Below are 16,000 nucleotides of genomic sequence, written 5' to 3' on the forward strand. Positions count from 1 at the left end.
TAGCTGTGGTCAGCTACGTAGAGTAGATACCGCGGCCGCCGCGGTATGCCGCCTCGAGTCCACTGGCTAAGCGGAATGCGGCTTGCTGAGGACAACCACGTTTGGCTTGCGTTTAGCGTGTCGTAGGCACCAAAATCGGTAGTCGTGGCGTCTACGTTAACATACAAAATAAAATTTGAACTGCGCGCCACGGTGACATTTAGAAGGCGAAGCCTGTGGCGGAGCGTTGTCAATATTTGTGGCTATGCCTTACTCCGCTGTAGCCTTCGTAGTGCAAGGCACTGAAGAAGGAACGCGAGCACAGCGGAGGCCGTGTTTGATTGCCAATAATTCCGTTTCTGCTGAACGCATTCGCGTTCTTCGCGTACTTCGCGTTCTTCGCGTACTTTTGCGGCAAAGTATTTCTGAAAAAGCCTATTTTCACTTCAAATGCATTTCTCCAATTCGATAAAAAGTGGTTCAGAGCCCTTTTAAAAAAAATAAAAACAAACTACCCGCTTCACGGCCACTCCCCCTAGTGGAAAGTGTCATTGCTTGCGAACAAGAACAAACGGAGAAAATCAAGAGACTGCTAGAAGTTTGCAATAACAAACCTGATGCTTTGCTTTTATCTTACGTAGCGTCGATCCGCTGAATGACGTACCTAAAGGCCGCATCTTCACGCTCGAAGCAGCAGCGCCAATCGCTCTTAGCCATTTTCCTTTTCAAAAGCGCATTTAAAATGCGCGCCATTGAAGGTAGCCAGAATTCTTAAATAACACCTACAGAATAGCATACAGTGATACAAAATAACTCAGAACAAAACAAATTCAAAACAATAAACAAAACATATTTAGGATTTAAAATCAAATAACATTTTGAATGTTTCTACATGCGCTCGAGATTGGTACTAGAATGTTTGCAGGCTCGTAACACTGGGTGATTGTAACTGGTGTTGATCGTCGTCGCATAAATTTTCATGAAACAACCTAGAATGATATGGAATAGCTGAAACACTCGAGCTTATTATGAGCCTAAACAGTCTTCTAAGCGATCTTATTGCAAAGGTTACCTCGGGCTCTTTCTCAGCTTCATTCAATGCGCTTATCGAAGTGAGCAAGCACTGCCGTAAGGACTCCACAGCTGTGTCGGAATTCTGCGCTCTTGGAGGCATATCGGCCCTTCTCGGGCTTGTGGAGAAGCCAAAATACTCGGATATATGTCTTAGCATACTCGCTAACTGCTGTTTAATTGATAAAGCACGTGAAGAGGTACGAACTGACTGCAGTGCCTAGCAGGCTTCCGCTACCACGGGATCGGTTGCTTAACTTCTTATTTTGTTTCCTTTTAAGGTCATCAGACGCGGTGGCTGTCGGAGTATTGGTAAGAAGGATCTTCCATTTCTTTCGTGCTACCTAGCGTTAGCATGAAGTCACTCAATCTCGCGGTGTTCCATTTTTGAATTTTTTTTTTTTTTCTTTCCAGCGAGAATCCTATCATGCATCGAAAAAGAAAGCGTCCGAAACCGGGCCTGTCGAGGACTCGCCAATATAGCGATGACGAGTCGAGGGGCCAAAGCGATTCACGGCTGCAAAGCTGTCGAGCACATTGTCACTTTCCTCACTTCGCCTACATCATGCGAGAGTCAGGTCACGGCACTGCGCGCCGTAAGGTAAGTGGGCGAGGTCGGCCAGGGGGCACGCGCACTTTTGGTTTCGTTTCCGTTGTTCAACTTATGTAGTACTGGTGAGTGTCGTGCGACATAACTACGTTTAAACGCATTGAACGCTTGCAGAATCCTCGCCAACACTCCCGAATGTCGCGATGACTTGGTTAGCTGCAAAGCTCCTGCCGCTGCCGTGAAGTTCCTGCAGACTGAGGCCCTCCAGAAGCCCGCTGTTCAAGCGCTCGCATCATTGACGCAGTCCTGTAGCGTGGAATGTGCTTTGCAGGTAAGCTAATGTCCGCTATATTCCTAGCTGACAGGACTTCTGACCGCGGTCGCGTACCTGTTTCGCTGTGGTTTGTCATGAATATATGTTACACTGCCTTTTTGAAATTTACACGTGGTGTACAATTCGGAACTCTGCTTCGAGTGGCCAGGAATGATTAAGATGTACCAACCAGCAGCCTTGCAGCACTCTTCAGTGAAAACACCCCATAAGCAGCAAGAGTGGTACAGAAAGTTTCGCTTATTGAGGCGAAACCTGCCAAATTCCTTGCTGCAAGTTCCATGTCAATCCACACTTTCTTCAACTCTGCACGGATTATGTTTAAAGTCAACTGCACTAATGTGTGGATGGATCGAAATATCGTCATCTCTCTACTTTTTGGACAGATGCTTATTTGTTTCTTATATTTATCTGTTGCACGAAATGTTTGAGCCAGCAGAAGCTTGTTGCACGTTTTCCATGTGTTTCCTTTAACGCTATTGCTGATCTGCTTTGGATATCTCTTGCTTACCAAAACCTGTGCGGCCAGTTAAGTTTTCTTGTTGTATGCTGCCCTTGCTGTTATTCTGTTTTATTTGTGTGTCATTATTATGCTTCTCCAATTCATGCTTCTAAAATGATGTCTTCAGGTTCCCGTTTTCTTTTGCTTCTAATGTTCCCACACCATGGGTCAATACAAAGCCTTTGTGCAACTCTGTGATGCTGCTGCTTGTGCCTTGTGCATGTGTTCTCTTTTACTAGTTAAGTACTGGCTAAAAAGCTCTTACTAGCTTTTCCTAGCCTAGCTAGATGGATGTGAAGTCTACCATCATGGTACGTTGAAATTTGAATGGATCAGTTAACCTTCAGTAACGATGATGCTTGGCAATGAACTCTGAGCCTAATTGATACTTGTCTGACATGATCTGCCTTGACTGATTCATTGCTTTGACTGCACTGCATTGCTAATGACAGCACCTGTGTCCCAGTTGCACCATGTGATCCAGATTTTCTCATGCATTTGGTGCGTGCACGAGTGTTGCATATTGGCACAGCAATGTCGGTCATTGTTCTGCTTTGCGTGGTACCAACAACATGTACCATAAGTACTCACAAGTTAGGCTCGGGTCATGCAGTGTGGCTACAGCGTCCTGGTGTAGTCAGGTAAGAGCACTTATTCATTGCACAATGGTTTATGCAAGTAAGCGATGTGCAGAAGTTCTTGTGCATGTGTATGATCACCGGAACCCATCAAAAGTCATGCACTCTGTGAAACACATGTTAATGTTGCATGACAGGTCTTCTAGTTCACTGTCCAAAACATTACATGCATGTAAGCAGCCTTCGTTCACCTTGGCTAAATTGCTGATTTTATGGCATACGGAATGATAATGTGTGACACTCAGATATCTTCCCTGCCTGATAGAAAGTTCTTGCATGAATCAGTGACTTAGAGACAAAAACAGTGTTGTCATTTGGCATTAGTATTTTTGTATGTCATTGTACAGCTTGCAGCTCAGTTATAGTGTTGGATTCAAGGAGGCACTGAAGCAATTGGTAAATCTTGTACCCTACTTACCACAGCAACCTTCTCTGATGACACAATTGCTCCTGATCTGGGCAGGGTAGTTCAGTGGCCAGATTTTGCAAGCACTCGTCTTAATTAATTTAATTTTTTTTTTCACCATCTGCCACAGTGGCTATGCTGTTCTGGGGACATATTCTCAGACGATCACTTTCAGAGATAGTTTCACTGTCGTGAAAATCGGCACCGGACGCATGCGCACGAGGGTCAAGCAAATGTGAGAAAGCAGCTCTCATTGAACTTTGATATGATCAACACCAATATAGTGAATTATTGGATATAATAAAGTAAAAAATGTCAAATTTGCAAACTCTTTTCTTGCTGATATCAGCATGCATGCTTATAACGAATGTATTTTCATGTTGGATGTGACTGTTATAAGGAGGTTCGAGTGTAGAGTCAAAAAGAAAGAATTGCTACGAAATGGAGCCACATTTAATCATTTACGCATAGTTTGCCAACTACTTCTAATGTCCTGTATCCAAACTGGCTTCAGGTTCTTTTGCCTCAATAGCTGACTTACTCCATTACAGCCGAAGTCAAAATGTGAATGTTGGGTTACTAAAGCAGCAGCGCAGGAAGGCCAAAGGACACGGGAATGTAAAACTGATGCCACAAGCGCTGCTGACTGTAAACCAACACCAAGAGTGCCATGAGTGCAGCACTCATGGCGTCAGTCTTATGTTCTTTGTCCTTCCTATGCTGCTGCCTTAGTACGTTGGCCCAATTAGCCCACATACTTGTGAAAGTACGAGTGTTCTGCTTTGTCAACCTCCTTTCTCCTTATGCAGTGCAGATGTAGCATTCTTTCCATTCTGAAATTGCTGTTCTTGGGCCCACAGATCAAAGAGGCTGATGGATTCAAGATCCTGGAGGAACTTCTGCAAGCATCGGACAGTGGAGTGCTGGAATCGGCCTTTGCAGCTCTTGTCAATCTTTCTGTGGTGGGCGATGTGCGGCCAGACCTTGGTGCTGCTCAGGCCATCTCTGCCCTAATTAGGCAGCTCAGCGATTACAAGCTGGCAAAACCAAGTGAGGCCCTGCTTCTACAGTTTTTGTTTTGTTTCGGGCACCTTATTTAGAATGCCTTTGCATAGCCTTTATGCGTGGGATTTGCTCATTTTAATTCTAACTTGCAAGCACTACAGACTTTTGTCTCAATTACTGGAACTTAAATAAAACATGGTAAAAAACACAATCGTGGGTTAATGCATGTGTATATGCGTGCACCTTAGCAAGAATGGCTTTGTGTGGGTGCCAGTGATGAAGGAATACCAAACAATTTTTATGAAATATGGCCCCTGGAACACTGTGTGCCTTCTTGGCAAACCTACCTGGACCTTGTCGGTCATGGCTGCTGCAGCTGTCTGGTCTAGCTGACACACAATATAGTGCACTTATAACAAATCGGTTCACATCTGCAGTAATCCTACAGGTGTACTTGTGACTGGCTGTGCTCTCTATGGAATTACGCAGTGGAAATGCAAATGCCTTTTTTTATGCCAGGTTCATAGAACTGTTGATTTATAAGACTTGCAAGTTGTACGCCACATTACGGACAGTAGAATGAACAGTACTTTACACAGAAGGGAGAGCATGCAGTCTGATACTTAGCCATGTCTTCAAGTACAGTATAGACCACTTATAACGTAACAGCTTATAGTGCAGGACCGGATATAGTGCGGTCTTTTCAGACTCCCGTTAATTTTCCCATAGCACTCCATGTATACACGTATCGCTTATAGTGCAGTTGTGGGAAACGAAATACCAGTTACAGTGCGGCTGCCTGGGAGTACAGAAGTCAATGGAGACGGCGAACGCTCCCCTCAAACGGGCGCGCCAAGGAGTGCTCGAGGAAGAAAGAGAGACAGAGTGGAGGAGAAGGGCACGTGGTGCGAACGAACAGCCAGTGAGGCTGAAACCAGAATCTTGAGTGCGAGTCGTGAAATATCACGGCGCGCATAGCGAGCGAGGGCCACGAAACTGCCAACGCCGGCCAACGCGCGCTTCACGATAACGGCAGTAAACAAAACTTTTCAGGGAGTGGGCGGCACCGGCACAGCACAGCGAAGGGCGCACGTGGAGACCGTGGAATGTGAGGGAGGAGGGCGGCAGGGAAGCGGATTTTGCCTCGGCAACTCCGCCGCTTTGGTGGCTCCCCTCGCCCTCCCTTGTAGCTCCCTCACTTTCGACTGTCACCATGCGCGCCCGCCGGGCGCCGCCGCTCCAGCCGGCCCGGCGCCAGCTCCCCGAGGTTTCGTTTTCTGCCGTTATCGGGAAGTGGGCGTTTGCCGGCGTGGCCAGTTTCGTTGGCCGGCCTGGGACAGTGCCGCTGCTTCCCACTTCGTCGTAGCCGCAGCGTGCAAGGTCAACACGTGACTAGAAAGTAGAGAAAGCATAAAGGAGAAAGAAAGGTTCCCTGCCATTTTCTACGCATGGCTACGGTAGCGTGGCTGAGACGTCGGCACGTACACGCATGTTCCGGCGTAACGCAGTATCGGTGACCTTGCCATTTGAGAGAGGGTGAAATTTCCGCCGCGTTTTTTTTTTTTCTTTTTTTTTTGTTCGCACGCGACATTTAGGGGTCTCTCCTAAGCTTTTACTCTATGGCGGTGCCGGAGCAATGCCAGTCGGAGGCGCCCCCGCGTGATTTGGTTCGAATTAACGAGATTCGACTGTATATTGAATGCAAACGTTCTAGCTGCATTCCTCGACTGTCGCATACGCATGGTGGCTCGGTGCACATGTTTTGCCTATGTGCGGGCCTTGAAAATTGTTGCTTTGGTTATAGTGCAGTACCGCTTATAGTGCAGATATTCGCAACTCCGGCGACTTACGTTATAAGCGGTCTACACTGTACTATCAGAGCCTCCTCTATAAATTCTGTGCCGGGCACACCACCTTCAGCGGCTGTCGAACGCCAGTTCTCGCCGCCGCTAGGAGCGCTGGGTAAACAGGGTCTGGGCTGCCGCTGCCGCCGTTCCGTCTCTGTGTTGCCACATTGGTCGTGAGCAACATTTGCGTTCAGCCGCGCTGCACTTCGCTGTTCGGGATAGCTTCCGACAAGTACGTGCATAGCATGCCTTACGATGGCTTACTGTTGTGTGCCATTATGTAAACCCGACGAGAAAAAAAAACAGCAGGGCTTTCCTTTCATGAAATATCCGCTGTCGCAGACGCACGAGCACGATGGCTTGCCGCAATACAACGAGACAAGTGGTCGCCGAATACTACCTCATGCTACACCAATGTGTGCAGCCGACATTTCAAAGAAGAGGACTTCATAGAAGGCAAGCGGCGACGTCTAAAGAAAGGGGCTGTGCCACCTATTTTTGAAGAATACCCGTCCCATCTCCTGCCGAAATCAACGCCGGCGCGAAATACAGCAAGCATCGACAAAAGAGTGAGTGCTACAATGGCGCGAAATGACTCCGCGAGCGGCTCAGCGATGCAACAGTTGAAGCCAGCAGCAGCGCCTACTTCATCAGTAGAGGATATGTCTGATTGCTGCTCCATGGACACATCTACGGCACCCAACTCTTGCGATCAAAGCGTCCAGGTAAACATCAGGTCAACTTCAAGCGTGCTTGTTATTGAGAGAGCCAAGTGGATAAGGAAAGAAAAGGGCTTGAGGAGTCAGTTGCTTCGACTGCAATAGACCGTCGACAAGTACAAAATGAAATTGAAAACGCTACACGAGGATGCCCTAGTGGCGGATGTTTCTTACATCAAGGAAAGGGCGGAAAAAAAGGAACCTGCAGCTCGATTCTTGATTGATCAAATCCAGAACTTCAGGAAGAAGAGGCCAAGCTGGTGTGAGGAGACAACCTGACGTTGTGTAGATTTAAGGCATCTGTCGGCAAGGGCATATGAACACATTCGCGGTGAAATGCTTCTGAAGCTTCCTTGCAGGAAGACTTTGAGCAACTACTTACCACTAGTGGAGAAACAGGCTTCAGCAAACTCGCTGAAGATCGCCTTAGAGCAGAAGCTGAGAGCTTGAGTGTATCGCAGTCAAGAGTGTGCTCGCTCATTGTTGATGAAATGAAGATCAAGGAAAAGTTGCAGTACAACAAAGAGCAGGACTGCTTTGTGGGGCACACAGACATCTCTTTGGAACAACAGGGTGGTGACCTCACATTAGCGAACTCTCTTCTCTGCTTCCTAATCACTGGACTCTCGACATCATATCGCATTCCAGGGGCCTACTATTTCACCAAGGGGTTAACAGGCCCACAGCTTCACAAGTTGTTGATTTTTGTGCTTGAGAAAGTAAAGGCCTGTGGTTTCAGGGTAGTTCGTTTAGTGAGTGATAACCACAAAGTGAATGTCAATACCATAAACTTCTTGGAGATGGTATTCTTACGTACAGGATAACACATCCCTGCGACTTTGACAGGCTCCTCCTTTTAAGTTTCAATCCGTGCCATGTTTTAAAAAATGTTCGCTCGCAGTTTTTGGCACATGACTTTGGCCCGAAAGGAGAGGTCTCGTCCTGCTACATCAAGAAGCTCTACGAACTGCAGAAGGACCTGGTTGTAAAGCCTGTCCACTACCTCAGCCGCAAACATGTTTACCCGAATAATATAGAAAAAATGAATGTTGCAAGGGCAATTCAGGTGCTGTCGCCTGATGTTACTGCGGCCCTGGAGCATCTCAGGAACCACGCTGGGCACACATCAAGTTTCTCATTCGCGGATGCAGGCCAGACCATCATTTTCATGCAGAACATGTATCGCTGGTTTGTGCTGCATGACACAAGTAATACGACCAAGCACATCCACAAAAAATGGCACGACACTCGGCAATTCGATGATGCCGAAGATGCCAGACTGGAGTGGCTTGAGGTAACACTGCCCATGTACTTGGACAAACTGAAAAAAAGCTGTGGAGATAAAAAGGAATTTTTCACGAAAGAAACGTACGAAGCATTGCTTCTGACCACGTATTACACAGTTGCCTGCATCAAGTACTTGCTCACAGAGGAGAAGTTCCTGTTTGTTCTCACTCGCAAGTTTAATAGTGACCCGATCGAGTCGCCGTTTGACACATTGCGAATGTCCGCCGGTTGCAATGACATGCTGAATGTTCGCTCCGTTTTGTCAGGCCTGGAGAAGGTTCTGAAAACTGGAATTGCAGCATCCAGTGTGACATCAAATGTTGCTCACAGTGAACGTGCACAAATGTCGACAGGTGCCCTGCACACTAAAGCTTCTCCTTCGCCAGCACAGCAGCTTCCTCAGCTATAGAGAGCTGCATGTGTTTTGCAATGGCTCCACACGACAGTCTTGCCACAGCAGTTGCCTTCACTTGAAATTTCGGCAACTGCTTACGTTGGGGGCTATATTGCCCGTGTAATAAACGAGTACATGCGTTCTGAAAGTTGCACTTCAATCTGCACAAAGCCTGCAAGCAATCAACCCATCTTGCAGTTCACTCGCAGCCAGTACCGAGGTGGGCTGCTTTACCCGTCAGACCAGTGGCTGTTTGCCGTTGACGTGCTAAGGACATTTGCTGATCGTGCCCTGAAGGACAACCCTGCTCTGCTAAAGCCATTGTCAACACTGGTGAAATATGCTGTGCCAGCCCTGTGTGCTTCACACCTGCTCAAGTGCAAAGAGAGTGATGCTATTCACAGAGTTAAGCTCATGGAGCTGATATCTGTTCAGTTTTTGCGGCCACTGCTAATGAACTATGCGTTCAACGTCAGTGACAAGCATGATGCATTCAAATACTTTGCAAAGAAGCCCCTGTCCAGGAAATATGTGAAGCTGTAAGTGCTTAGAGGCTACTGAAAATACAGGTGCTTACAAATAAATGTTTTCTTCATTAAACATGTGTATTCGTATTGCATCAAATTTGTTACTTTTCCAGAATATAGAGCCACCATGCATGGCAAGTCAATGTTGGGAATGCATGCCCATCATGTCCATGCATAGATCTGTGCGTACGTGGCATCTAAAAGGCGCTACGTCGATGGTTCTTCGGATAAAAGCCGGAGCTAGCGGCAAGCTATTAATGTAATTAAAGGAAAACATCGCCTTTCTTCACTTGTCGCATATTGAAGCTGGTCCAATGTCCTTGTAAATAACGACGAACAGGCGTTTTTGATGCAGCGAGGTGCGCGGTCGCATGCTTTTATTGAGTGAACCTATCGGTTTGTCTGCCAATGAATGTAGGTCATTGTACGCGATGTTTTTAGTACTCATTTAGCGTGGTGTTCATCGCTTATGGTTAGTGCGTGAAAGCTGGCAGCTAGTGCTTTGAAACACTCGGTAACATCTTTCAGTGATTGCACCCGCGATATTAACCCTGCGTGGCACTGTGGGCGTAGCACGCGGACGCCGTTCGAGCTTTGAGCGCAGAACATTAAGGATTTAATCTGTTTTAAGCGCGGCGCCAGACCCACGCCGGCTGCGGCGCATAGCGAACTCCACTACCCTGTTTAGGTGGAGGCACCTGGTGGCAATGGGTTGTACTATCGCCGACGGCGGCGGCCTATTGTCCTTCGCTCTTTTTGCCGAGCACTGAAAGTATAGAGGAGGCACTGGTACTATGTAGGACAGTAAGCCTTTTATGCCCTTTTTGGGCCTTTTTTCATGCATGTTTCTGTATTTTCAATTTTTGCAGGTTATGGGACACTTTTTTCGTCACTCTGTCGCTACAGCCAAGAATCCGTCAACAGGATCCGGATCCGTGAATCTGGAGGTCTCCCTTTGCTGGTGCAGACTCTTTCGGACCAGAGCAGGAAAGAGCTGTGGTCTTGCTGTGTGTGCGCGATCCTGCACTTCCGTTATGACGAGCCAAGCCTCGCAGTACTTTGGAGCCTTGACCTTGTTCCTACTCTGTTAGTATACATCAGAGACTACACCGAAGATCACAAGAAAGATCAGCATTGTGCGGATTCCACAGCAGGTGAAACATCAAGTGGGCTGGAGGACCTAAGTTCATTAGCAGTGTCTGGAGAAGTTAATGGCATTGATGATGGCTCTTTAGAAATGTCGACTGGTGCGGAAGGTTCAATTGTAAAAGATGACGAAAGTGCGAGTGATAGTGGTAAAAACAACACCCATAGCAGTCGCCAAATTGTGCCGGAGGTTTCCATTTCAGACATCGGTGATGAATCCGTGGACCAGAAATCCGAAACTAAGAGTGAAGTCACAGATTACGGCGACGTTACCGAGCAAGCCCTAAATGAGGAAGTTTCGACCGAGTTGAGCAGGCATTCTACTAAGAACACCTTTTGTATACATAGTCCGAGTTACCGGGAGATCGAGAGACAAAATTCTGGACCAGACGCTGGAGGTTACTGCCCAGACCTGGGCTACCACAGCAACCCTGTGTCACCTGACCAGGCTAGGCGTCCGGTGTCGCCAGTGCCTGCAACGTGGAGCCCGAGATCTACTGACAGTGGGCTCTGGTCACCATGTAGTACACCGCGGTGCGACTCGCCAGTGTCGGTATCGTCTCCGGAGCCTTTCCGCAGCTTCTCACCTGTCTGTTCCGAAAGCGACAGCGACTCGGAGCAACCCATTCCTTCTTGCATAAAAAACATGGTGGAGTCGGTCTGCCGGGATATTCCAAAGAAAAGGGAGTTCATCAAACGAAAGCGCTCTTCGTTGTGCGAGGACCAAGCTGCGAAAGCGTCCAGCCAGGCGCGAGGTACGGAGGACGATTCCCCTCCGAGCCGTGCCAAGCGAAGGCGTCGACGCACTTTGTCAGAATCTGTCACACCCACCTACAAGGACTTCCAGGAGATGCTTCTCGATGGAATGTTCAAAATTCTGACAATATTCACTCTGCTAGAAATGCCGGAATACAAGTTGGGAGCAACGGGTCTTTTTGATGGTTTGATGCGTTACTTGTATGACGTCCCGAGTCCCTTGCAAAGGGCTAGCCAGATCATGACAAAAATAACATCCGACTTACACTCTTTTGAGGATATCGTATGCAGAGGAGAGGTCCTGAAACTGATGGAAAGCATAGTGGCGTGCGGTTTGAAAGGATGCAAGCACTGTCAACAGTTACGAGACCTCGGCAGGCACTGGTTGTCCAACCTGACCCGCATGGCAGAGTCTGGCTATGGCAGTGGTGTGCTGGCACACTGTTTGCTGACGCAGGGCAAGGAAATTCAGACCTGCTGCTGTCTCAGCATACCTTACATTGTCCGGTGAGTGCTCACTTTGCAAATATTTATAGTTGTAGGTACTGCCTTTAACAATTTCAGTTCGAGTGTGGGAGTGCTGCATTCTAGGGCTTGTTCTGTGCAGTGGTTTGAGACAGGTTGCTTCGGAGCATGCCCTAACAAATGAGCTGGTTCTTGTGCTTATAGCTCTGGCAAAAATTGACAGTCACTTTAGCATGTGCCAAAGAGGGTCATGGCGAAAGCCTGCATGCTCAAGAGACATTGATTAAATTACTTGACATTCTCATTGGAATGCTTTGTTACTTCTTATTACTTGTTTTTTCCGACCAAAGGTCACGAGTTCGAGTGCCTTAATTGGTGCTACCTTAATTAACTGTGCCTTAACTAACCTCGCCCGAATTAGCACCAAAGGTCGTGGGTTCGACTCCCACCGAAGGTCGTGGGTTCGAGTGCCTGAATTAACTCGCATCTTGATTAACACGATGACGGTTACGCATGCACCATCAAAATCGTTGCGTGAGAGTTGCTTGCTTCACCCGTGCAGCATCAGAATTGTTGTGCGAGCGTTGCTTGCTTACTCATGGAAGACAATGACAACGGTGACCTGCACACCATCACAATTGTTGTGTGAGCGTTTGCATATAGGTAAGACACAATGCCGGGTTGGTGTAGTAAGTGAATTACTACACCGAGTCGTCATTGTGTACGATTTCGCTTCCATGACACAGTTTTCGCTCAAGGATGTTGAAGGTCGATTGAATGTTGAGACATTTAAGGCTTTCGCCTTAATAAACGCTGCTGAAGTGAGTGATGCAGCATATGTGGTCGTAACATAGATCCTTTTGTCACTTTCAGTGAATTTACAATGTTCCTAATAGGAAAAATTTAGCTCGCACTCTCCAAAGTCAAATATGTTGATAGTGCATAAATGCTCTCGCAAAGCAGGAACTGCTTAGCTGATATGAATGAAAATTTTTGCATGTAAAAGAAAGCCGGATTCTATTGTATGCTTCAGACCTTTTCTTTAATCTCCCAAAAGTTTATTTATAGAGACTGAAGAAGATAGCTAAAAGTGCACTTGCAAATGCCTCTTTTATTAAAAAGTGTCAGTCAAAGTGCTAGACTCACTTTCACACCTTTCATAAAATATGTTGCAGTGTCTGCAGTGTTTTGTCCTGTCAACACAGGGAGTAAGTGTATGACACACTGCTTGGTGAGAATAGCAGCGGCCAGCGCACCTAGCAGTGCATGCTCAGAAGCAGGACCCCTTGAACCAGCAGCTTACACCAGTAGAAGCACAAGTAGCACATTGTTGCAACACTCTAGAAACTTGTGGTGGGGCATAGCATCCTCTATTCTTGCAATGCCAGCCCAATTTCATTACAATCAGTAGGAGGCAGGGTTCACTTAGAGGGCACCACTTTCTGATTTTCCTTAGCAGAGTGCTTTCTTGGGCAGTTCGGCATGTATTTGGGTGTTAAAATCGAGCACAAATTTTACGGGGACAACAGAGGACATGCAGCCAGACTCTCATCCAGATTAATTTGTCCTCATTTTTAAGTTTCAAGAGAAGAGGCTCATTGCCATGGGACAGTGGGTGGTCCTCTACAAGCAGCGCTGCACTCGAAGTAGTGCAGTTTGATGCACATTTGGGATGCAGAGTGGTGCAACACATTGTGTGTCACTTTGTATCTTGGCTATATTAGAAATTTCTCATGGATATTGTATACAGTTTAGCACGGACACTCTGCAATGTGTCCATTCTATTGAACAAAAAGAAAGTTTGAAATTACCACCCACATACAGACAAAATTGGTACTAGTTTAATATAAGGCAGTTTTGGCAGAGCGTTGCTGTATACCGCGAGCGTTACCATATACCGGCTGCCATGACTGCGCATGAGCGTAGTTTAGCAGTCTCTGGTATAAGTTTACAGGAACGCTCCGCTGTATACCATATTTGCACAACATGGCAGCACCAAGGCTGCCTGCTTTGATCTTAATTTGCCCGTAATATTTGCTCTCCGTCGTGACTGCATGAAATAAATGGTAAAATCTGCAATCGCTTGGTATCATATTATGCCAATGACTAAGTATAAGCGCTCTTTTGTTGTTATTAAGATCGGTTTTTAGTTTTGACGTGGCTAGGCCTAGAGGGACACCAACGCAGAAGAATGTGTCAGTTTCCATCTTGCAGATGGCGCCACATAACTGTACAGCATTGATTGACGCTAAATTCTGTGGTGCGATCTGTTAGATGGAAGTCGACACATTTTTACGCGTCCATGGCCTCTTGAGATCAGGCCGTGACAGCGCACGCCGTCCTTCTAAGCCCCTCTAGGCCTAAAAGCGTCAGTACAAACAACCGATCTCAATAACGACAAAATAGCACTTGCACTTTGTCCTCAGCGTGAGACGAGACCAAGCGATGGCCGATTTCACCATTTATTTCTTGCTATTACGATGATGAGCAAGTATGATGGGGGAATTAGGATCGAAGCGGGCAGCCTGGGCTGCCATGTTGTTGCGCAAACACAGTATATGGTGGAGCGTTCCATTCTGGTAAACTGATACTGGAGCCCGCTGAACCCCACACATGCGTAGTCGTGGTAGCCAATATACGGTAAAACACTTGCTGTATACGGTACTGCTCTGCTAAAACTCTGTTGTGTAAACTTGGTGATTCTGAATGTGCACTTCCTTGCTGCTTTTTGAAAACTATTCATACTTTCATTCCTGCAGCGATAAGTCAATTCTCCGTCAGCTGCTGTTTGACTGCTCAGCGTTGGATGCCCTGCTAGACCTCTTAGAAGAAGGCAAAGACGCAATGGGCAAAACGTTTCGCCAGGCTGTTGACAGCCTCGTGGCTCTGTGCACGTCGATATCAGAAAAACGTAGCCTGCCGACAACTTCTTCGCGAGGCGCATGTGGGGCAAACGATGCCTGTTGCCTTGAAGCATTCACGATGGATGTGCAATTGCAAGTAGAAGACGGGAGCAGGGTCACCGGCAACAGGCATAGGTTGAGCGAGGCAAATGACTACTTCAAGACGATGCTCAACGGACACTTTGTCGAGAAGGACCAGGAGGTCGTCTCATTCCGCAGTGCCCGCGGAAAGCCACTGAACATTGTAATACACTTCCTCCATGGGTGCAACTTTCAGACATGCGCATTTATGAGCAGTGAACTGTCAGTCAATGTGCAGCTCGACGTTCTGGGTCTCTGCGACCTCATGCTTCTTCCCAATCTACAGAGAGAGACTGAGATCAGGGTGAGGCAGAACCTGAAGTTAGAAAGTGTTTGTGATGTGTACAGCAGGGCGCTGGAACTTGGCATGGCTGGCTTCCGCAAGGCTGCACTGTGGTTCGTCTTGATGGAGAAAACGGACTCCGAACGTCGGTGCGAGTGCCTCTGCGAGCTGGTCAGTGGAAAGCATGGAGGTCAGGTCTTGGACGACATTGCCAGTTTGGTCCGTCAAAACTTGGACATTAATGACAATACCACTGCCACGTAGTCGACCAGCTTGGTGTTCATTTTCTGTATGTAAACACTGTATATAACTTTAGTCTACCGCATGCAAAGTAAAATATTAAAACGCAAGCTGAAAGGAAACCATTCAGGACTGTTGTCTAGTTTAGTTCTTGGACGAGATCAGCAGCTTGGTTCATCAGAACCTAAACGTGTGTGATTGTTTAAGTGTCATGGAAATGGAGCTTATTTGAATGTGTGAATGGTGTATATAGTTGTGGCTCCTGTGTACAGACTTGACATTAAAATGCAAGTTGAAGGAAAACAAATTAACAGTGTTGAGCACCTAATTTTCAGGTACTCATGTACCGCTCTAGTAATGGCTACTTGCTAGTAGCTATTACTACTATAGTACGTGATCCAGTTGGCCAGCAATCTTTGTGAAGTATATTTGAGGTGTTTTAATGTGGCTTTGTAGGTTGAAGCAGATTATATGCACTAGCATGAGTAGACCATCTTAGCTTTGGTCAGTGGCTGCTGCCATGTTGAAGATACTGGGCTGTCAGTTGGAGCATTGCATGCACAACTAGAGCAGGATGTATTTGATATATACTTTCATGGTATAGAATACCGAGAGTAACTCACTTGAAGTAAGAGTAACCAATTTCCCAGACATGGTCCTTTTTTTTGTAGTATTTTTGCAAGGTATTGTGCTTTCTGCACTGCATATTGGGTGTAGTCCAACCATAGCTGTTAATGTGCTGGTCCTCTCTTGGGGTTTTCTCCAATTTTGTGCTGCGAACTTGAATACAAGTTGTAGTCGAACGCTTTTTATACCAGTCCAACATAACAGCATCTGCTTTATGTAAAACTGCTTGTAGACAGTTCTGTG

The 16,000-nt window shown here is 46.8% G+C and overlaps 1 protein-coding gene across 1 annotated transcript; it reads left to right on the plus strand.

Annotated features, from left to right (window-relative positions):
* The first annotated feature begins 890 nt into the window (after positions 1–890).
* Positions 891–15,268, plus strand: LOC119445819 (uncharacterized). The gene is made up of 7 exons (XM_037710113.2): positions 891–1,250; positions 1,332–1,362; positions 1,465–1,651; positions 1,775–1,931; positions 4,338–4,527; positions 10,126–11,665; positions 14,383–15,268. The coding sequence occupies exons 1-7, from the start codon at positions 1,008–1,010 to the stop codon at positions 15,152–15,154; spliced, it is 3,120 nt and encodes a 1,039-aa protein (XP_037566041.1). The 5' UTR covers positions 891–1,007; the 3' UTR covers positions 15,155–15,268.
* The last annotated feature ends 732 nt before the right edge of the window (positions 15,269–16,000 follow it).

This window comes from Dermacentor silvarum, chromosome 3 (assembly GCF_013339745.2).
Source record: "Dermacentor silvarum isolate Dsil-2018 chromosome 3, BIME_Dsil_1.4, whole genome shotgun sequence".
In the NCBI taxonomy this organism is placed as follows: domain Eukaryota; kingdom Metazoa; phylum Arthropoda; class Arachnida; order Ixodida; family Ixodidae; genus Dermacentor; species Dermacentor silvarum.